Below are 22,597 nucleotides of genomic sequence, written 5' to 3' on the forward strand. Positions count from 1 at the left end.
AGTTTTGTGAGCCTTATCAACAACTTCCTTGCTCCTACGTCTCGGCCTCACTGCAGAACTGCAGCACTTTACCACCCTACGGCTTTGAGCAGAATCCAGGCCCGTCCAGAACACTGCAGAATTCCCAGGTGCTGCTTCCAGAGCACAATGCACCCCCAGCTTTCCCAGACATGGGGGTTGCCTTTCCCGTATTCCATAGGCTTCCAACAGAGGTCATGTACACCCCACAGCCCAACTTCTCTCCTGTGCTGCTTCAGCAGGTCTCTCAAGACACTGCCACTTCCTCTGCAGTGTACAGCAGCTGCGTGTCTCCCCAGCACTACACGCAAGCCTATTATCCAACAGGTAAGAAAAGAAATATAAAAGTGATGTACTATATATATTTTTTTTCAAAGTGCTCTGTCACGTATGTTTCAGATGTTTCAGTGAGAATTAGAAATTGTAAAGACCTTTAAAGCAAAAAGGTTTTCTGTTCCATATTCCTTCCCTCCCTCCAGACTTGGTATCTGGTGATTTTCCACACAGCTGAGGCTGAAGGGTGAGGAGAAGAACATTTGTCTGCAATGAGGCAGTGTTAGCCTAACTTCTCCCTTTTATTTTAATTAAGAGAAACCGAGGGGGATGATGTTAAAGCACCTTGCTTCAGATTCTCCCCTGCCTTGTACCTTGCAGTCATTGCCAGACATGGAAGAGTGACCGTTGGGCTGGCAGAAGAATTTGCTCCTGTTTTGCACACGTTGAAATGACTGCCAGCAATAAGGAAGCCAGAAACTAGGTACTCCTGGCCTTTCCGTTCAGGCCATCACTCGAAACTGCCTTTAGCTCTTGTGAGTTTCAGCGTCACAATGTGCTGGCCAAAAACTCTAAAATCAGTTCTTATAGCATTGTGACAAACAACATGTGCTGTACAACTCAATACAGTTGAAATAAAATCTCTATATTAGTGCTGCTGCGTCTGGACCCATTATTTCATTCGTGGTATATTCTCCTTACTGAACGTTTCCTTGGCATTACTTGCTGGCCCATCCCTTGATTAAGGTATGCTAGGAATTTAGTATTCCTTCCTTCTTGCAAATAATAATCATGGCTAGGACACAAAGCATGCTATGTCATGGTCTTCTGCTCCAAAGCCCTGTGTTCTTTACGAAACAAATTCTGTGCTCTTTATGAAACACTCTGCACAGCACTCAGACGTCGGGCAGGAGATGCCGCACAGATCCCAGGCAACGATACACCAAGGCTGCTGCTCTGCGTCCTGCAGCACCACGCGCGGAACCGCCGTGCTGTCACGAAGCAGCGGGGACATGGGAGCAGCTCAGCGCAGCGGGCGCTCCTGGTCCCTGAGAGCGGCTGCAGCTGCGGCGCTTGTGGCCGCAGTAGGACGGCTCCTGTCAGGGCACGGCTCCACGCTCCGACGGCGCAGCGCACGGCGCGGAACCGCCACCTTCCCACAATGCCCCGCACGCTGAGGCCCATTGAAGCGCCGCGGGGGAGGTGGGGCGGGGAGGGAGGCAACGGATAGAGCCGAGCGCAAAGGACAAAGCCCGGCGCCCGGCCACGCCGCGGTGCCCGGATGGGCGGTGGGGCGGTGACGCGGTGACGCGCCCCGATTGGCCGCCGCGGTGAGGGGGCGGGCGTATAACGGAGCCACAAAATGGCGCCGCGCTCCCCGCCACTTACATAACGCGACCTCTCACCTTGCGCACGACGCAAGGCAGCTTGCTGCCCCGGAGGGCGGGGAGAGACGGCGCGATTGGCGGCTCCGTCGGCCAATCGGAACGCGGTGGCGCCGACCGCCCTCCAATAAGCTCTCGGGCCGGCGGGGTGCCGGCGGTGTGGAGTGGCGGGCGGGTTAGGTTGCGCTACGGCAAGCCGCGCGCCCGGCAGGGGGAGGGGAATCTCCCGCCATTTTTCAATCCTCCCGCCTGGGCCCGGCGTCACAGCGCGGATCCGGCGGCCGCCGCCACCGCTATGGCGCCGTTACTGGGCCGTAGGCCTTTCCCGCTGGCCAAGCCGCTGCCGCCGGGAGAACCGGGGGAGCGCTTTATCATCCCGCACACGCAAGAGGCTTTCCGCACCCGCGAGTATCCTTACAGCCGGGCCGGGCGGGGGCTGGGGGAGAGGAGCGGGGCTTGCGGCTGTGTGCGGCCTGTCCGGCTGCGGCGGAACCCTGGGAGGTGGTGGCGGGCCGCGCGGAACGGAGGGGGCGGGTGGTCCGCCTGGGCCGCTGTGGGACTCGGGGCAGGGTCGCGTTCCTGCGGGGGGTTTCCGGCCCGGCGGGGTGTTCCGGCTCGTGCTGCCGCCTTCCCGGATCCGTCTGCCCGAGGTCCCGTCTGCGGCCTCTGGCACCGCCGGGGTTGGGGTACTCGCAGTTCTGGGCGTTTCAGGCGGTCCGTTTGTAACTGAAAGCGCTGCAAAAAAAAAAAAAAAAGAAAAAAAAAAAGAAGGCATTTAGAACCCGTTCTCATCCTCCGCAAGGAATTCGGCGAGAGTTGCGGAAAGTTCAATTCCCGTCTAGCGGACCCGGCCCTGAGCGCAGCTCTCGCAACGGGGCCGCGTGGGGCGCGGTGCTGGCAAGCCCGGCCCAGAGCGCCGCGCCCGTGGATCTGCGTGGGGGAGGGCTGCCGGCTCTGCGCCTTCTGGAAAGCTCACGTCGTCAGAGAGACGTCGCAGGGCTGAAAAGAGAAACTCTGCGTTTGTGTCGTACTCTGCTGGCGGTGTGTGTAATGGAAGCTAGGCAGAAAGTGGAAGAGATGTGCGAACGAGTGTAGGCTGTGGGGAGGTGGCTCCCGGTGAGAGTGGGTGGGGTTCTCTTAGCCCCAGGGAGCCCCAGCACTGTCTGCAGAAGGGCTGTGTCTGGGGGTACTGGGCCTTGCAGGATGGGGTCTCCTGGGCTTTTCCCAACTGGAAAGGCAGTGAATCAGCACTTGCCGTGTGGGCTCCTGGAGTGCACGTTTGTGAACTAAGTGTGTGAATGGCACTGTGTTCTGTAAGGCTCTTTAGAATTTGCAGCTGTAGAACACAGTGAAATAAAAAATGGGAATTTTGGCGTTGCCTGCTAAAAGTGAGGAGATGTGCCTGTCCTGTGACTGAGCGTTAAGGTGCCTGTGAGCAGCAGACCACTGGGTAGAGTGGCTTGGGGGTTTGTTTGGCTGTGATGTTTCTTAGTGGCTTCCTTCTTGCAGCCAAACCCCTGAAAACCCATTAAGAGGAGCTGTGCTGCCATGGTCCCTGGTGTCAGGCAGGGCCTGTGGTGCTCAGGGTAAGGGGGTGTAGGGAGGTCAAAGTACTGGTAGCCAGAGATTGGCACTTTGCTGCTGGAGCTCTGCAGGGACTGCTGGGATCATGTGAAGTAGAGCATATAAATGCTTCCCACGTTGTGTGTGGGATGGGCTTGTCCTGTTACTTAATCATGCACCTGGAAAACCCAACTGTGTGTGGTGCATGTGCCAATGGTTTGATGTCAAAATAAAGAGTTCTGTTAACCAGGTCATCTCCCTGAGTATGTTAGCTGCTGTGTGTTAAACCACTCAGGCAGTGTGATGGGATGAAGCTGGAAGGGCTGACTCTGGGCTGGTGTGGCTGTGCTGGGTGAAGCATCGTGGGAGCTCTTCTGGGAGCAGTGCTGCTTTTATTCTCAGGCAAAACCTGCTACCATTGCACTGATCTTCAGTCTGTGCACTAAGCAGCAGAGAAGGTAGCAGTCAGGCTGCATTTCACATGCATGTTGAGGACTGTAATTTATCTCTCCAGTGCGATATCAACTAGTTGAGATCTGTTGGAAGGATGGTAGTGCTAAAATGTACTCATGCCATTCTCTATAATTGTAGAAAGACTTTGCTTGCTGCTTCAGGAGCTGTGCTTCCTGAATGCACTCCTGGGAGTTGCTTCTTTAGCTGGTACATTTGGGGCCAATCATGATACTGTAAAGCTATTTCAGAGTTGATACTCCTTTCTGTGAGAGTTCCACTAACCCAGGAAAGAGTGAGTTATCTGCTTAACACTCCTCTTGTGCAGTGGCCTGCTTGTTTGCTTTAAAACTTTTTAAGACAGTCTGTTCTATTTAATTTAATTTTGTTCTCTGGCTTTCAACATTTAAGTGATCATTACTGTGATATAAATTGCAGATAGCTTGTTTCATGTAGCGTGTGTGTTACAGCTTTCTGGGGAGTAATTGCATGAAGCTGTGTCCAGGGTTGGTTATTTATGATCATGCTGAGGTTTGTGGTAGTTCTAGCTCTGTGCTCCTGGCACATCCCACATGTAGCCCCACGCCAGACCTGCTGCATGGTCCAAAGTGCACTGCATTTGTTTCCAGTCTGAGTGGAAAGGCCAGACTGTGTAGTGGAAAGTTTGCGCTGTAGTGAACTTTGCAAAGACATTCTCCTGCTACTTGCCTTTGTGCTTGCCCTGCAGTGGCAGGGTGGGTGGCTGTGTGCCTGCGATGTGCAGGAGTAGAGGGATATGTTGCTCTGCCTCTGTTTGCATCTTTGCCAATGAGGACTGGGCTGTCTTCCCTTCTTGAGGGGGAGGCATAGGCAAGAGCAGAGCTATAGTTTCAAGTTGTTTGCTGCTTTAGTAATGGCCTGCTGTTATATACACAGGGCTGATGGTTTCCTGTTTAATTTTTGTTGCTTGGTGACAACGCAGTGTCAGCGCAGTGATTGCCCAAATCACCCTTTGGCCTGGTTGTGGTACCTTGCAGGCAGGAGGCCACAGGCTGCTGGGTTCCCTGCTGTGTCTGCAGCCTGTCACAGGCAGGAACACTGGGAATCACTGTCAGTGTGGCTCTCATGAGCTAGGCTAACTGCAGGGCTGCTCTGTGGATGTACAGTGTGCAGCAGCAACCCCGCTGGGCTATGTCTGCACAGCTGCTTGGCAGTGCTTCTGTACCTCCTTCTGCTCTGCCTCAGGGCTGGGGAGAAATGCCCATGAGAACAGGGTTTGTTGGAGTTGTGACTTGCCTTCCTAATGCAAACTTTTTTATTTTACAAAAACAAACAACAAAAGCATAGAGCAAATGAACAGGCTGTCACAGGGTGGATAGATAAGGATTTACACTGTACATTTTCTGATGGTTGTGCCTGTGCAGTTGGTAGAACACAGCATGCATGTGTGTGATGCCCTGTAGGGCGTTGGAGTAGCAGATCCCACTGGACAGGCAGGCAGTGAGGGGGCCCTCTGTGCCTCCTCAGTGTGCCTGTGGTGCTGGGGCTGCTTCCCTCAAGTCAGCAAGGGAAAGCTGGAATCTCAGCAGACCCAAGAAGTGCTCAGCCACATGTATTTTGTGGTGCATTGCTCAGCTGAATTGGTGGTGTGCCCTGTCCATAGCGCAGTGCAGAAGAGGACAGGCCACAGAGAGCCCTAGTGCATCCTGGTCTCAGATTTAGTGTGGCACAGATGCAGAGTCGAACCTTGCTGTAGTGCAGCGTTTATGTACTCAGACAGAAAGAGTTTAATTGAGTAAGATTCTCTCATGCAACTGTAGTGGTGCTGCCTACTGCCTAACTCGCGTTTTCCTGAGCTGATGCTGCAGAGAGTATGAAGCGCGGCTGGAGCGATACAGTGAGCGAATATGGACGTGCAAGAGCACAGGAAGCAGTCAGCTGACACACAAAGAAGCCTGGGAGGAGGAGCAGGAAGTAGCTGAGCTGTGAGTACCTGTGCTGGTGCCTGCCAGTGTGCAGGCACTGGGGCAGAGCAGGGGTTGTGTGGGGAGATGTGGGTGCTGGGTTGAGTGATGGTTGACTTCCTGCTGCCTGATAGTAAGTCTGGGGCTTCTGGAGTCAAAAACATAATTGGAATTTGATGGCATTGTTAAAACAGGACAATTACGTACTTCTGTGCTGTATCTTGGTGTTACTTGAACTCAGATATCTCAGTGCATGGTATCTGGTGTATTTTAGAGCTCCCTGAATAATGGGAATTCTTCATAGTGAGAGAGGGGAAAAAAAATCATGATGTAGAAGCACAGCAAGATGCTGTTGTAGTGTTTCACATCAGTGATATCCATAGCTGTAATTACTTGCCAGATCTGTGGTGGAATGGGTCATATAGCTGCTTTGGAGTAAGCGTTTAGGTATCTTCTCTACTTGAAATGATAGAGAACAAAGGGAAAACAGCAAGAACAATTATTTTGTTCAGCCCAACAGCATTCCTCCTTGCTGGCATGTTCCTAATGTGCCCTTCTAGTGCACAGCATAGTCCTGAGTCCTTGTCTGACATCCAGCATGACCTTAGAGCCACAAGAGAATTGTTTGTAAAGATACTTGCCCTTGGCTGAAGTCACATCTGTAGTCTAGTATGCATAAACTATATGAACAGTACCAGACAAAGGGCATGTTTCTTTGTTCTCCAAACGAATTACTTAAATTTGTGGCTTTTCTTACCTGGATGTTAACAGGGCAGATAGTTGGTGGTACCAGCCAAGAGAGGAAAACTTCTGGTGTGTCTCTTCGTGAAGAGTCCAGATTTGATTGATTGGTGTAAGAGTTGATACCTTCAGCCTGGGGAGAAATTCCCCATAATTTAAGGTTTAAGTGCATTCTCAAAGGCAACAAATAGGAGACTTATTTCCTGCTGGTCCTGATTTCAATGGAGCTTGAAGTACTGCTGTCACCTGTCCTTTCTCTTCAGTGTTCCTGCTCAAGAGGAGGGTGTGCAGCTGGCAAATGTCATGTTCTGTTGGGTGGTGAGGTTGTATTGACTGGGCACTTGTAAAGGCAGAGGGACTAGCAAAACAGGGAGATATTACAAAAGGAAAGAGAATGAATGCTCACCTGTCTCTGAGGATCTAGGCTTGCAGGGAAAGAACTCCAGAAGTAGGGATCTCCAACAAGAGATCCTTCTTTAATGGCAATCAGCCCTTAAATGAGGTCCAAGAGGGGTGCAGCCTGGCTCCACCCCTTCTGGTCACACAGGTGAATATGCCTTCACCTGTGTTCCCAGGGCTGACTGGATCTTTTCTTCAGGTGCTCAGGTTCAAGCTTTGACTCAGCAGTCCCCATACATCATTTTCTGGAAAAAAAAAAAAAAGAAACACAATGTAAATGAAATATTTATCACTAACTTCTAATTGTAGTCTCTTTGAATGTTGGGGGAAAAGAAGGTTTGATGAAATGAAATTTCTTACTTGTCTCTGAAATGGGATTAAAAGCTGTTTAGTGGCTACTGACGGGGAAAAAAAACTAGGTATTCAGTTTGCTAGGGGGATAAATCTGTTAGTGGCAGTTGCAGAACAGCAAACAGCAGAGGAAGCTAAAAGGATTTTGGAGGAAGTGTAAGAAGGAACAGAATGCTCCACTAACATGAAACAGATCTGATTTTTTTTGCAATATAGGCAACCCAGTAAGCTTTAGACAATATACTTCTCAGTACCCTATCAATTGGTGGACTTGACCTGTTAGAAAAATAAATCAATCAAGTGAACTTGTAACAGTTTTTTTCCTCTTTGAAAAAGCTGGAAGATCTTGAAGTGATGAAACACACAAAATGTTTTCCTTTGGAAAGGTGAGGTTGTGCAAGCCTGCCTTTGCTTTATTTGCTGTGTTAGGAGTGTGTAGGCCCAGAGTTTGGAAAGGAGGAAACTAAATGTTTATCAGCATCGTCTTATTGTTTGTTGGAAGCAATAGTCTTGAACAGGTCCCAGAATAATGACAAGATCTTAGTGTATATTTAATATCAAATTGAGAGGTAATAATTACAAGCAGAAAAGGGTTTATTTATCAGCAGTGCTGCTTTTCCCAGAATTCCTTACAGCATTCTTTCTGGGGAGGTCAAGTACATTTAGTGTTGTCATGCCAGTTAACACTTCATGGGCTGGACATGAAGGCAGTGCATGAAAAAACTATCTCTGCATTCCAGTGTGGCATCTGTCTGGCGACATTGTCCTGGCTGTGACTGCTGCTGGAATTGTAAAGTGGGAGACTGCTTTGCGTTTTGGTTTTTATTCCCTGAATAATGAAAGCTTCTTATGCCCTTGCTCAGCTTGAAGGAGGAGTTCCCCATCTGGTATGAGAAACTGGTGCTGGAAATAGTTCACCACAACATAGTATCTTTGGAAAAGCTGGTGGATGCAGCCTGGGTGGAGATCATGACCAAATTTGCAGTGGGAGAGGAGTGTGACTTCGAGGTAAGGATGTTTTCATTTGATCCCCTCCTTTTGCACAGAGCTGATCTGGGATATCTAAAGGCAGAAGGAATAGGTAAGGACTGATTAGTCATTTGCATTGCCAGAAAGATGATGAGAGTTTCTTTTCTGTGGAAGCCCAGGGACAGCACCTGCTCTCAAATGCAGAACAGTTCTGTAAACAGAAGCATATGGATGACCCATACTGATGTCATGAGAAAAACAACTGACTTGTGTGCATATGGGGAAGATGAGGATGCCTTTGTTATGCAGCTTAATTATGTGATGCTCTTTGTATATATTTAAATATATATAAATACATATTTGTTTTAATTAAGTGGTTAGAGTTCATACTCTGTAACCTTTTCACATAATAAGTTCCCAGAAGTGATAGTCAACAGTTAGGTGTATTTAATGATGTTCTAATAATTAGAAAAATCCTTCCAAAACTAGGAGATGTGGAAAGCTCAAACTTATTTAAAATATTGAAAGTGATGAAAAACTGTTTTCTGCTAGCAGTCTGTTTAGGATATATACTCTCTTTTGGAGCTACTGAAGTGACTCCTTCAGGCTGAGAAAGCAGCATTTTAAAATGCTGAAGAAACTTGTGGGTTGGCAGTGGTTGTTCTTAAGCATTTGTACAGAGTGTCCAGATAGGAATAGGAGGGGAAATCTTGCAGTTGTTTCATGAGTGATGATGAACTTCTCTCAGACAGGCATCAATTAAATGTTTTGCCAAACCACAGTTTACAAGTCCTTTTATTTATTGTGAGTTGTTTGTCTTTTCAGTGGGGTGACTTTTTTTCTGCCTTCTTACAGCATTGGAGCTCCTTCATTCACATGTCTTGCTCAAGTTTTGTTTTTGTTTATATTCTAATGCAGGTTGGTAAGGAGAAAATGCTGCCTGTAAAAGTTGTGAAAATACATCCTCTGGAGAAAGTTGATGAAGAGGTCTCTGAAAAGAAATCTGAAGGAGCCTGTGATTCCCCATCCAGTGATAAAGAGAATTCTAGCCAGGCAGCCCAGGACAATCAGAAGGAATCTATCCTGAAGGAGGAAGACAGCAGGAAGGAAAGTATGAGTAAGTAGTAAAACAGCAGGCCAGTATAACAAGTGTATTGAAAAGGATGAGGGGAACTCAAGAAAAGCTGATATAAAATCATAAATTTCTGCTGTAATGTCCATATTCCACCTTTTGAAGAACCATCTCTATCATTTATGGCCAGCACTGAGTTCTCATTTTCTTTCTGCTATCAGACATGCTTTTATTTTATTTTTTCATGTCCCCATTTGGTGTAAAAAGTAAATGTTTCATTAGTTTTTTTTTTCCACAACAATTTTCAAATGATGAATCAAAGTTCATGCAGTAACATACATACCCTTATCTAAGGGTTCTAGATAAGGCATGCCTTGAAGTATTCCTTGTTCTTGTATCTGTTTCTCCTTGCTGTAGATAAGCAGTGGATGTCCAAATCTTGACTATGAAAAGGTACTATTGAAAGGAGAAAAAAAAGCAAAACATTTTTCATCTCCTGTGTAACTTTTTAGAACTTAACAGATATGGAAGTGTATTTGTTAATCCAAGCCAAGAAAATTCGTAGCACTAAGCCTATCCAGGTTACTACTATTTTATAGGCACGAAGATGCAATAAGCTCTGCTTCCGTTTGTAAATAGCCAGTCCAACATCTTAAGCAAGGTGTACAGCCTCCTCTATTACAGAGAAAGGGAAACTCTGAAGGCAGCCCAGCAAGCTGACTGCACAATCAGAAACAGAATTCAGGTTGTTCCAGGCTTGGTTCCTGGGCTTAATAATTGTCAACTACTTCTGATTTGTACTGGAAAAAGTTACAGCAGCTTTTTTTGGATTGGGATGTTTCATAAAGACCATCATAATATTTTGTTCAGTAGTGTGTGGTGCTCCAACCAGCTGCATTCAGCTGCAGTCCTACAGAGGCTGGCAACATTATTCTGTACTGTGGCACACCTCTGTGTAGGAGGTTAGACGAATGTGGCAGGAGCTGGAATCCTTGTGCCTTTCTTAGGTCGAGACTCAGATTGTCTATCTGCCTTCAGTTGCCTCCTTGTAAACTGAGGCTGTTACCCTTTCTTTAGAAGATAAACCCTGCCAGCTGTCTCACTACTTAATCAGTAGAAGTAGTGGGTGCTCTGACTCTTCTTGTATGTAGGTATTTATTAAAAGGGTATGTAATGCTATGTTTTTATGTCCCAGGTTGTAACCGAACATTGTTCATAGGTGTAAACTCATTTCAAAATATATATTCCAGAGTCTGTTACAGTAATGTATTTTTACAAAGTAGTGAAGACTGCTTCTGCAGCACACCTTCAATTGCAGCTGCAGGAGGCAGCATAGAGCCTCTGTAGGTCACCAAACTGCACTTCCACTTTTTCTTTCTCATGTTACATACTTGAAGCACTGTTGATGTGTGTTGAGGTCACTGAACAAGGGTGAGCGTTGAGACTCTGCATAGCTGCCTGATGTGGGACTGTATCTTCCTGTGCACTCAGCTGGGGGCATAGTTAACCTGAGTGTTTCACTGATGTCAGACTTACAGAATCTGTTGAAAGAGAGCTTTGGTCTCTTCTGAAGTACAATAATCTCCCAAACTTGGGAAAAAAATGCCATTATATGCAAGAATTATTGCATCAGATGTGCAGTCTAAAGTAGTTTTGTGTCTTTAGTTGCTTAGGGAGTGAAATCTGGGAAGTCTACAGAAGCGAAAGGATAGCTTTTCCTGAATGTGGATGATGAGCTACTGAAGGCAGATTCTGCAGCTTGACTTGCACATAGAGCTAATACTGCTTTGGAAAATCCAAAATAACTGATGAATAGGAGACAACAGCATGTGGGTGTTTTATAATGTTCCAGTAGTGTGGTTGATGTAAGCTTTGTTACAGTACAGTGCATAAAAAAAATCTGTGATCTGTCACTTTACTGAGTACCCTGATTTTTGAGAGGTTGGGTGGCAGAAATTGGTTGTGATTTATGTAAGCTGTAACACTGTGAAGTTTAAATGCTCTAGGATTTAATATGTGACAGTGATGTGCAAATTGAAAAATCTGACTTATAACTTGTGTTCATGTATACTTAGCAGGCAATTATTCTCATCTGTCAGGCTTCTTTTAGTGCTTTCATTGAGTCATAGCCCTAAGGGTAAAAAAAAACATCTGGGGATTGCTTTTTTCAGTAAGCTTGGGTTTTTTGTCTTGAATGATGAAATATGCAACCTGAATGTTAGAGACAATAGACTTGATGTCAGCTGGCAAGGAGATGTGATTCCTTTGTGCTCTTTCAGTTACATCTCTGAGAATGATTAAAATAAGTTATATAATTAAATTTGCAGCTAAACTAGCTCATATGCTGATACAGTAGCACATAAATGGAAGTCACTTGATGGCCCAAAAGATAAACTACATTGAAAGTGACTTTTAATTTGAAGTCAGGAATTCCTGCAGTAGAATTACTTAAAATGTGGCATGACAGAGCCAACTGGCTAAGGCTCTCAGCAGCAGCTTGCTAGGCAGGTTACCAATTAGATCATAAATCCTACTGTCAGTTTGTAAACTTCATAAAACTTTTCTGCCTTTTAGGGGTGGTTACATCTTTACTTCTATGAAGAGATGAGTTGAAGTAGTGCAAGTTGTCCTTTATGCTCTTTGAAAACAGTTGTGGTCACTTGTTTTGGGATTCCATTTTCTGCCTCTGTCTTAATAATGTTTCTGAAAACTAATTTGGGGTTTTTCCTGATGTTACAGTTAGCTAAAGACTGTATGGGTGGTGTTGGGGTGTACAGTTGCAGTTAAAGAATTCAAATATTAACTGTTCTAATACTAAGACACTTAGTGTCTTGTCTTGGTTTATCAGATGATCGAGCACGTAGGTCTCCTCGGAAGCTTCCTACTTCTTTGAAAAAGGAAGAAAGGAAGTGGGTTCCACCAAAATTCCTGCCCCACAAATATGATGTCAGGCTGAAAAACGAAGACAAGGTGAGATCACTGCTTGATTCCTTTGTTATAACATGAACATGGAAGTGAGTATTAACCGTGTGTCTCTATGGCATGACATAGCACTTCCTGATGGAGTTGAGGTGTTAGAAGCAAGATGCCTGCAGTTGCCAGCAGGGCTAAGTAGTCTTGCTGTTCCTATACAGTTTGGTTTGGTACATGAAGACACTTGACAATCCCCTGGTACCACACAGAGAAGCTGAGTCAGTGCTTCACTGGCTTTAGAGACCTTGCAGCTTCCTGGCTAACCTCCAGTCAGGCTGTGAATTAAATGTGGTGAGGACTAGGGTGCTAATAATTGTGAGCAGGAGCTGCTGCTTTTGCTTTGCTCTAACAGAACCTTACTGAGCATCACAGGTAACTGTGCTTGTGGAAGCTGTGTGGCTGCATCACTGCTGCGTCCTGTTTGTTATGTTTGCCATTTTGATAGAGGCAGCACTGACCTCAGCTTAATGAGTACTGCTTGCAGAGTTACTCCTCTGGTATCAGGAAAGAAATCAAGCTAAAATAAACATTAACATGTAAAAGCTTCTAGGTTAATATCAAGCATGTGTTACAATCGTATGTCACAGGTCGGAGACTTCCATAGTTGCCAAGTAAAGTTTTGGCAAGAAGCCAAAACTAATGACATAATCTAATGCTTTTAAGGATTTTTGGCTAACTGAATCTCCTACTAATCTCTATTATGTATCTCAGTTCTGCAAGTTCTCTTCTTGTTTTGAATCTTTGTAGAAGATTTTGTGGATGTGAAGAGGTGTACCAGCCCGTACTTCTTTTAGCCATATGATAGCATTTAACTTCAAGACACATTATGAATAGATAACAGTATGTCTGCTTGTCTCCAAGATCATCAGCAATGTACCAGCAGATAGCTTGGTCCGTACAGAACGTCCTCCCAACAAAGAGATCCTGAGGTACTTCATCCGGCACAACGCGCTGCGGGCTGGCATTGGTGAGAATGCCCCGTGGGTAGTGGAGGATGAGTTGGTGAAGAAATATTCTCTTCCTAGTAAATTTAGTGACTTCTTGCTTGACCCACATAAGGTAAGAGTTCCTAGAAGTATCTCGTGTGGAAGGTAGGGAATGGGTAACAAACCAGTCTTCAGCATGCAGGTTTGGTTCTGGTGCTCCTAAACTTAAATTCAGGAGATGTGCAGAGCAGGAAGGCCTGCTTTTTTTCATCCATAAACCCTGTAGAGTCATGCAGGGTGAATACCTGAATGAATAATACCCTGTAGGGCGATGACTCAAAATGAATAGTACCCAAACAGTGTAATCAAGATGGATAGTAGGTTTTTTGGACAGACTATCCAGATGGTATAAAGACACTCAATAATATAGGAAGGGCTTACCTGTCACTGAAGGTTAAGGCTCACCTGGAACCCCACACAGAAGGGATCTCCAACAAGAGATCCTTCCCCAGTGGTGGTCAGTGCTTAAATGTGGTCTGGGAGAGGTGGAGCCAGACTCCACCCCTTCTGGTCACACAGGTGAATTGTCTTCACCTGTGCTCCTTTGGCTGACTCAGTGCTCGCCTCAGGTGATCAGTCAGTGGTTCAGGCTGTGGTTCAGCAGTTCCCATACACTACTTATGGAGTGTCACAGTTCACATGCCTAAATCAGTGGTCTGCATCAAAAATTCAGGTTGTTCTGTACTCTAACTTGACTTTTAACCTTTCCAGGTATGCTTCTGTTATGAGAAAAAACACACAGCTAACAGCTTCCATGTGATTTACAGAGGCCTCTAGCTTTGTGGTTAGGGATGGCACTTCTTGTAGTGTGTTTCCCACTCAGTGCAGAGATTGAATTTTAAACCAGGAAGTGGTTGGAAAACATTTTAATCAAAAGTTAGTATTCTGGCAAAGTAACTGTTGTATAATTGACAGTATAAGTTGTGAATGCATTGATTTGCAATTATAACTTATTAACACTGAATGCTTTCAACAGAGAAGTCAACACAATTTTTGTAGAATGAACTTATGTTTGGATAAGTGGATTGTCTGGGGTGCTATCTTTAGTAAAAATAAAATAAATCTCTAAATGGCTAATTGGGACTCTTAAATTGGAGTAAGCCTTTGTCACGCTCCAATATAAAGGAGGGAGACGAGGTTCTTTATATGTATATGTATACCCGAGGGCGAGATTAAGACACAACAGGTCAAATGTTAGCCCAACCAGTTTATTACAAATACTAGTTGCTTAGGGATATGGGGAAGGGAAGGTGTGCGATAGAAAAGAGATGAAAAGCATGGAGACTTGGCAGAAAGCAAGAGAGATATAATCACCACCGTGGATCCAGCGAGGTTCGTAGTAGGTCCGTTGATCTCAGGAACCTGTCTGGTCACCGTGGGGGATGGGAGATGGCAGCAGGCAGGCCTCAGGGTCCGTCCTAAGTCTCTTCGGGAGTTCTCCTCAAAGATTTCTTCTTTGGGAGTTCTCCAAAATCCTTAGTTCAGTGAAGGCCTTTTATCCCCCATTTCTCAGGAGTTTGTGTGTGACATGTCTGGCCCAACAGATAAGCCAGCAGCGGATGCTGCCTTCATTGCCATGCAGGAGCATTGTCTTTGTGGTGGTAAGCTTCTCCAAGCCATACTCCCACGGAAAAGACTATTTGCACCTATTTCTGCTTATCTTTACAACCGTAAGCAGAGACAATGACACCATTACACCCATCCAGATAACAGGCAGTTATCAGTCAGAGTCTTGTCACCAGAAAAGGCCTTACGAAGCAAACTTTGAGACAAAGGAAAACAGTTTATGTCTTTCACAGCCTTCAAGAGTGAACATCTGGAAGCCAAAGAACCTAATTTTTTGACTGTATTGACTGTATTGATTATTTGACTGTTTTTATCTAAGTGTATTCTTACGGGCACCTTTTAGGAGCTTCCATCTTTATGATTACTACTGCTGAATTTTTTATTGCTACGTAATTTTTGATTTTTCAGCTGCTATTTTCTGGTCATTTTATCTATAACTTAAATGTCATATTTTTATAAATGTGAGATACTTGATTTTTACTTATTGAAATGGTTTTCTGAATTCCTGAAACTGAATTTGTATGCTGAAATCAGTTTCTGCCTCTAGGTTAGACTGTTCTATGCTGAAAGTGTGCAGTGGGTTATTTCAACAGCTTAAAAACAATCACATTCTATTACATTAATTCAGAATTGAATACTCTCTCCTCACTTTCATTTGTGACCTTATTCTTAAAGTGAGGATATGGATCCTGAAACTTCCAGGCATTGTGGAGACAGGTTTCTGAATTGCTGCTAGCCATCACATTTGTGATCCATTAGTTTTCCTCTGGATGAGGTCAACACTGGACCCTACAGGTCTTGCTAAGGAATCTTGAAGTAAAACAGCTTTTGAAATTCACCTTTTGAGTAGACGCAGTGGTTTTACGTAGTGCAGTAGAAAGCATTTGAAGCCCTTTTTTTGTGTGTAATATTTCATTTTATGAAAGAAAATGGTAACTTTCTGAATTGAGCTGCTGATCTCATAAGCAACCTGTGACTGCTGTGCACTGTAATGAGAGCTATTGCAGAAGTCTTTGTTACCCTTAAGGTACTGTGTGCTACTTCCTCGTGGGGGAGGGGGGGAAATATATAAAAGTTATCTTGATCCTTCATAACTTTCAGTATTCATATAAAATCACTTTCTTTTAATCTTAGTATATGACTCTCAACCCCTCAACCAAGAGGAAGAGCTCTGGATCCCCTGACAGAAAACCTTCCAAGAAATCCAAAACTGATGGATCATCTCTGAGTCAGCCACTGAGCCCTACCCTGTGGTGTCATGTGCATTTGGAGAAATCTATTATTGGCTCCCCGTTGAAGATGAAAAACCCTAAGATCTCAAAAAGTCCCAAGGAGGAGTTGGAAGAGATGATGAAGATCATGTCACCTGGTAAACTTGATTCTAACTTTGACATTCCAAAGAGGGGCCGACTGGGAAAGGGCAGCAACAAATCGTTAGACAAAAAGCAGAGAGGCAAAAGGGTTTTAAACGGACAGAAAACATCTGGGAAATCGAAGTCTCCTGGGAAAGGCTTGAAGATCCCTAAGATGAAAATGAAACAAATGACTCTCCTAGACATGGCTAAAGGTACTACTAAGGTGTCCAGGACTCCCAGGAATTCTGGAGGCACACCTAGGTCTTCCACCAAACCCCAGAAACTGCCTCCTGCAGCACTGCATTTAATTGCCTACTACAAAGAAAACAAAGACAGGGAAGACAAAAAAAGTGCACTTTCCTGCATAATCTCCAAAACAGCCAGGTTACTCTCAAATGAGGATCGAGCCCGTCTCCCTGAGGATTTACGAGGACTGGTGCAGAAGCGCTATGAGCTTCTAGAGCACAGGAAGAAGTTGGCCACCATGACAGAGGAGCAGCGGAAGGAGTATATGAAGAAGAAAAGGGAAAAGCTGAAAGAGAAACTGAAGGAGAGAGCAAAAGAGCGTAAGGAGAAGGAAATGAAGGAAAAACTGGAAAAAAACAAAAGATTTGAGGACCAGGATCTCAAAGGGAAGAACTTGCCCACTTTTAAGCTGGTTGATACTCCAGAAGGACTTCCTAATACCCTCTTTGGGGATGTTGCCATGGTGGTGGAATTCCTGAGCTGTTACTCGGGGTTATTGATGCCAGATGCTCAATATCCAATTACAGCGGTCTCCTTGATGGAAGCACTCTGTGCAGAAAAGGGAGGCTTTCTTTACTTGAATCGGGTACTAGTCATTCTTCTGCAGACTCTGCTGCAGGATGAAATTGCTGAAGATTATGCGGAGCTTGGGATGAAGCTCTCTGAAATACCGCTTACATTGCATTCTGCTTCTGAGTTGGTCCGCCTATGTTTGCGCAAGTCGGATGTACAGGAGGAAAGTGAGGTCTCAGATAATGTAGATGAAAGCAAGGATTCAACAACTTTTGAAGATAATGAAGTACAAGATGAGTTTCTAGAGAAGCTGGAGACGTCTGAGTTCTTCGAGTTGACTCCTGAAGAGAAATTACAAATACTCGGAGCACTGTGCCACCGGATTCTAATGACCTACTCTGTGCAGGATCACGTAGAGGCCAAGCAGCAGGCATCGGCGGAGCTGTGGAAGGAGCGCCTTGCTATCCTGAAGGAGGAAAATGACAAGAAGAGAGCAGAGAAGCAGAAGCGGAAAGAAATGGTGGCCAAAAACAAGGAGAATGGCAAAGATGAAAATACAGTGGGAAGAAATGAAAAGAAAAAGAATGAAGTTGTGAAAATTGAGCACCGGGTAGAAATAGAAGCTGATGATATGATCAGCGCTGTGAAAAGCAGACGCCTTCTTGCTATCCAAGCCAAGAAAGAAAGAGAGCAACAAGAAAGACAAATGAGAGGTAAGAAAAATAAAGGAGAACGGTGTTATTTCTGTGTTGGGGGTGTAAGGCAGAGTAAGTTGGTGGCGAAATTGACAGTCTTTTTCCAAAAGCTTAAGCTGGTTTAAGGGATTTGCTTACAGAAAAAGAAGATATAATTCAGTAGCTTTAGGGCTTTCTTAGTTACAGGTTGGGAAAAGCTACAGGTGTTTGTGTAGTGCCTCAAAATGTAGATTGTTAAAAAGAGGTAACTGTTTTTAGTTTTTCCCAATGGGCATCTTTTAAACATTACCTTCTAATTCTGTCAGACTCAGATGAGCTGGGAAACAGAGAAACTCCTGGGGACAGAAGAGGGGAAAAAAAGAATGTACCAATGTTTAAACAGCTGTGATTCTGATCTGATTCTTCTGCACAGGGAAGTTTTCTGCCTAATGACTAGCTCCTGCGTGTTGTTAGGTTCATGCTGGCAGACCGTCTCACAGAGGACATGAGCAGCAAACTTTTGTTCACAGTTTCTCACTTCAAAGAATTCTTAATGAAGATTGCAAGTACAGATTGTCCCCTCAAACCTCTATAAATCATCAGTTGCAACACTGAACTTAGAATGTCTCTATACTTAGTGCTTATTTGCTAAGGAGAGTGGAATATGAAGAGTGAAACTCTGATGGAGTTGTACTTCTGGGGTTGTTTGTTTTGTTGGTGTTTTTCTTTTTGTATATGTGAGCAGATGGAAATGGACAGCGTGATCCATTTGGGTTATTTCCTTTCTGAAATAATTGAGAGATGAGGATCTTGCATGGAGCCTGGTTTATGTGACAGGTGGAGCCTGGAAGTATTTGTTCAAGAATAGATGAGTTATATGGAATATCCTAAGTATCATACTGGACACAACAATTTGTTGAACTGAAAGAAATTAAACCTTTTGGATTTTCTGGTAAGAGATACAAGTCTTGGAAGTCTCACCAGAATCAGTCTCAGCGTCAGTAGGAACCTATAACTGTTTGATGCCCATCTAGAGGGCATTTGATGGATGCTTGTTCAGAGGTGCCATACTTTGTGCTGCTTCTACCACAGACTGGTTTTGATTTGACCAGGAGTCTCTCCCTGAATACAGCATTGATAAAATATCACTAGTCTGGCATAGGCGTTCTGAATATTGTGGCTTTTTGCCTTTTTTTTCTTGTTCTATGAGCTGTGGTTTTTACCATGCTCACAGCCTCTGTGTTTTCTGGTTGCATTTCTTGTAGGGTCTTGCACCTAGGGAGGAATAATTGCATGCACCAGTACCTGCTGGAGAGGAGCTCTGTAGAGAGGGACCTGAGTGTCCTGATGGATGACAGGCTGACCATGAGCCAGCAGTGTGCTCTCGTGGCCAGGAGGGCCAATGGCATTCTGGGATGCATTAAAAGGAACGTGGCCAAGGTCAAGGGAGGTGATCCTCCCCCTCTACTCTGCCCTGGTGAGGCCTCATCTGGAGTACTGTGTCCAGTTCTGGGCTCCCCAGTGTAAAAAAGACAGGGATCTCTTGGGAAGAGTCCGGCAGAGGGCCACAAAGATGGGGAAGGGCCTGGAGGATCTCCCCTATGAAGAAAGGTTAAGTGAACTGGGTCTGTTTAGCCTTGAGAAAAGAAGACTGAGAGGGGACCCGATCCAGGTTGATAAATAACTGAGGTGTGGGGGACAAAGTGGCGAGGCCAGACTCTTTTCAGCAGTGTGTGGAGACAGGACAGGGGGAACGGACAGAAACTGCAGCACAGGAGGTTCTGCACAAATGTGCACAAGAACTTCTTTACGGTGAGGGTGAGGAGCACTGGCACAGCCTGCACAGGGAGGTGTGGGGTCTCCTTCTCTGGAGATATTCAAGACCTGCCTGGACGCCTACCTGTGCGACCTGGAGTAGGGAACTGCTTTGTCAGGGGGGTTGGACTCGATTTCTTGAGTTTCCTTCCAACCCCTGTGGTTCTATGATGTAGTTAACCTACGCTGACTGATTTCACTTTGGTGTCGCTTTTCCCCTTGGAGCATCTGAAACATTGTGTCACTACTGCGGAATAACGAAGTATCAGACGTCAAATATGCTATGGCTGCTTGGCCCTGGTTCTTGTGCTCCAGTTGTTTCATGCCAAGTGTATGACAAGGCCTTACTGCCAAATGAGACAATCCAGGCACCATGGCTACTTAAGCTGCTTCATGTTGTCTTCCCTCCGATAGTTTACAGTAATTACATATGAAGAAAAAACAATACTGCACTGAAGGCGGTAGCAGTTATTTTGCGTGCTAGGGAAGTCTGATCCTTCTGGACTCCACAAGGACAAGTGCTCTCTGGCAGAGAAGTAAGGATTCAGCCTTTCAATCAAGGTTTAACTTCATATTGCTTCATTTCCATCTGCCAAACTCCCAACATTTCACTCATCCAGGACTATGTTAACCTGTTAAGTAGTTGCTAGTGAACATAAAGGTACCCTCACAGTAGCAGAGTTCTTTGTTAATGCTGATGGTGCAGTAGTTGAGGATGCAGGGTTAGGAGTGCTGACCCAGTATGCTCAGGGCTTCGGGCTTAGTGAGTGAGTCTTACGGTTTGAGTGTCTTCGTAGCTCCTATTGTAGTTATCATCTCAGTATGCTCCTGCCATCACAAAGGCTTTGTGTGGCTTGTTTCAAGGTTTTTACACCCTGTCACTTGCATTTACTTTAAGAATGATAGTGTGTCAGAGGAGTAAAGCAGTTGCAAATAATATACCAGAGTGGTTGAGCTGGTGGATGAGTGCGCTTATGTGTTGCAGCCAGAGGTGTCTTTCACTGCTTGAGTCACATCTTTAGTGCTTCAAGTGTTAGCTACTTCAAAGTTAAACCTATGAAAATTGCATCCAGTACTAATGGTCTCAGCTTTAACAGGAAAAAAAAAAAGCTACTCTCATTACTGAAAGTTGGTATGTTATTATATGAAAAAGCTGATCAGTTGAGTTAGAGCAGCAAATGCAAGGGTATGTTTTTCAGCATGTCTCTAGTCTGTTAGGATTGGTTACAATGACAGGACTTCAGAGACCAAGCATGTAAATACTAATAAACTGTTATCAAAGCTATTTTAATACAGAAAATGGTGCCAAGAGAGCAGGTAGCATCTCTGGGAAAATTCTAGCAAGAAATTGGAATTCTTCTTGTGTGAGCAGCTATTGTACAACCTCTGTGTGTTAGCTTTTGCCTTCCCCACAGCTCATGCCTTCTATATGCTCTCATTCAATCTGCTTCGAACTCTCCTTCTTACTATGAAGATGTCTTCATTACTTGGCTCTTTTTATTTGAGGCAAAAAACGTTCAAATTTTCTCAGATTGCAGAAGAGTGTTTTCCATAATCTGGTATGTTTTAAGACTCTTCCATTGGTCGTAACTGGAAAAGAGCAAAATGTTAAGAGGCCTGACTTAGTTATGGTTGTGAGACACTTGTGCCTAGGGGAGGCTTTTGTTGTGCTGCATCTGTTTGCTCAGTAGGTGGACCTCTGGGGACACCATTCTCCATAGCAGCAGAAATAGAGATGCAGGTGCCTGTTGGCCATGCTCACCTCTGTCGTGTTCTTGCTCCTCCTCTCTCAGTCTTAGAGTTGATTAGAGCAGAATTTGTTGTTGTATGTTGTACTGTAGTTAAGGATATTTAATGCTGTTATTATGTGAAATTACATAGCAATAGTAATGGCTGAGGAAACAGAGCAGATGAGATGTTCTAAAAAGAAAGTAATGCTTACCTGTCTCTGAGCTAGGTTTGCAGAAAAGAACTTCAAGAGGAGAGATCTCCAACAAGAGATCCATTCTCATTGGCAGTCTGCTTCCAGGGCTGACCAGGTCTTTTCTCCAGGTGCTCAGTCAGTCGTCCAGGCTGTGAATCAGTAGTTCCCATATAGCAACGGATGTCACTTTGGTGTATTATAAGGAACAATAATTAAGAATATTTTCTCTAGTCTATTCTTATTCACGCTTCTTGATAATTTTTTTCTATAATGGTGGGTGAATGTGGATGATGTGAAGGGTGGGTGGCTAAAGCAATCTTAGCCAAATTTGCCAATAAATGATTTCTTTTTCCCACCTGACTTAGTGGAATAAAGGATAATACTCATATCTGTATACAGTAGAAGAAAGCTAATGCTTCTGCGCACTAATTCCAACAGTGAGAATGGAGAAGGAAGCAGAGGAAGAAAGAATCCGAAAGCATAAAGCTGCAGCTGAGAAGATGTTCCAGGATGGGATCGCCAAAGCGAAGCTTGTGATGCGTCGAACCCCAGTTGGCACTGACCGCAATCACAATAGGTAGGAAAAGAAATAATCCTGTTCTCCTGGCTCTCCTCTCCCACAGGAGCCTTAGCAGATAACAGCTCCCAAAAAACGATGTGGAGGGTGCTTTGTCTGCACTGTAGTACGGAGGAGAGAAGAAATGAAGTTTCTGTGTAGAACATGGTAGTTCTCACTGACTTATATAGTTGGCTTTTTAAGGTCTTCTTGTGAAGGTCACAATCCACTAGCCAGCTGAGCTTCAAGTGCTCGCATCAGTGCTCAAGAATCTAGTTTACTATCTTCTCCCTGTTTATTTCACCGAAGGACTCTCAATGAATTTTAATAAGAGCTCTTCTAGTTTCTCAACTATATGTATAGATGCACTCAGATTTTGTTGAGTCAAGTGTACAGATGTTCCCTCACATGCAAGTGAAAATGGATGTGATGGTAGCCAAACAGGCAACATGTGGCTGCTAACGTGTGTCTTTCCCTGCAGGTATTGGCTGTTCTCGGATGAGATCCCTGGCTTGTTCATTGAGAAAGGTTGGGTACATGACAGTATAGACTATAGATTCATCCTTCCCCATCAGAGAAAAGAAGAAGCCAGAAAGGACTACAGCTCAGGAGGTATGATCAGCCAGCCTCTTTGTGGTTCTTTCCTTTGCTGCTGTCTGTTAGGATGGATTTATGAACTTAAGGGAGAACTGTCCAGTCTTTGTGAGAGTCCTCTGATCTCAACTTGCTGTACACTAAGGGAAACTTGCATGTGGGAGAGTTTGATGTTCATTATGGTCTCCCTGCTGTGGATTTTGAGAATGCAGTGTACCACATAAGCTCCAC

At 44.9% G+C, this 22,597-nt stretch overlaps 1 protein-coding gene across 4 annotated transcripts in view; it reads left to right on the plus strand.

The window, feature by feature from the left end:
- Window positions 1–1,881: 1,881 nt before the first annotated feature.
- BAZ1B (bromodomain adjacent to zinc finger domain 1B) overlaps window positions 1,882–22,597 on the plus strand; it is a 49,686-nt gene continuing 28,970 nt past the window's right edge. For all 4 annotated transcript variants that reach the window (XR_010621923.1, XM_065731662.1, XM_065731663.1 and 1 more), the window contains exons 1-9: window positions 1,882–2,084; window positions 5,537–5,653; window positions 7,987–8,131; window positions 9,011–9,209; window positions 12,013–12,134; window positions 12,999–13,196; window positions 15,824–17,516; window positions 21,655–21,793; window positions 22,254–22,384. Coding sequence is in view for 3 of the 4 variants with exons in the window: in XM_065731662.1 (XP_065587734.1) it covers window positions 1,972–2,084; window positions 5,537–5,653; window positions 7,987–8,131; window positions 9,011–9,209; window positions 12,013–12,134; window positions 12,999–13,196; window positions 15,824–17,516; window positions 21,655–21,793; window positions 22,254–22,384 (2,857 nt within the window). In the remaining variant the exon portion in view is untranslated. The remainder of the gene's footprint in view (window positions 2,085–5,536; window positions 5,654–7,986; window positions 8,132–9,010; window positions 9,210–12,012; window positions 12,135–12,998; window positions 13,197–15,823; window positions 17,517–21,654; window positions 21,794–22,253; window positions 22,385–22,597) is intronic.

This window comes from Cyrtonyx montezumae, unplaced genomic scaffold, assembly GCF_038088225.1.
Source record: "Cyrtonyx montezumae isolate F1298 unplaced genomic scaffold, pur_monq_1.0 scaffold_15, whole genome shotgun sequence".
NCBI classification, from domain to species: Eukaryota; Metazoa; Chordata; class Aves; order Galliformes; family Odontophoridae; genus Cyrtonyx; species Cyrtonyx montezumae.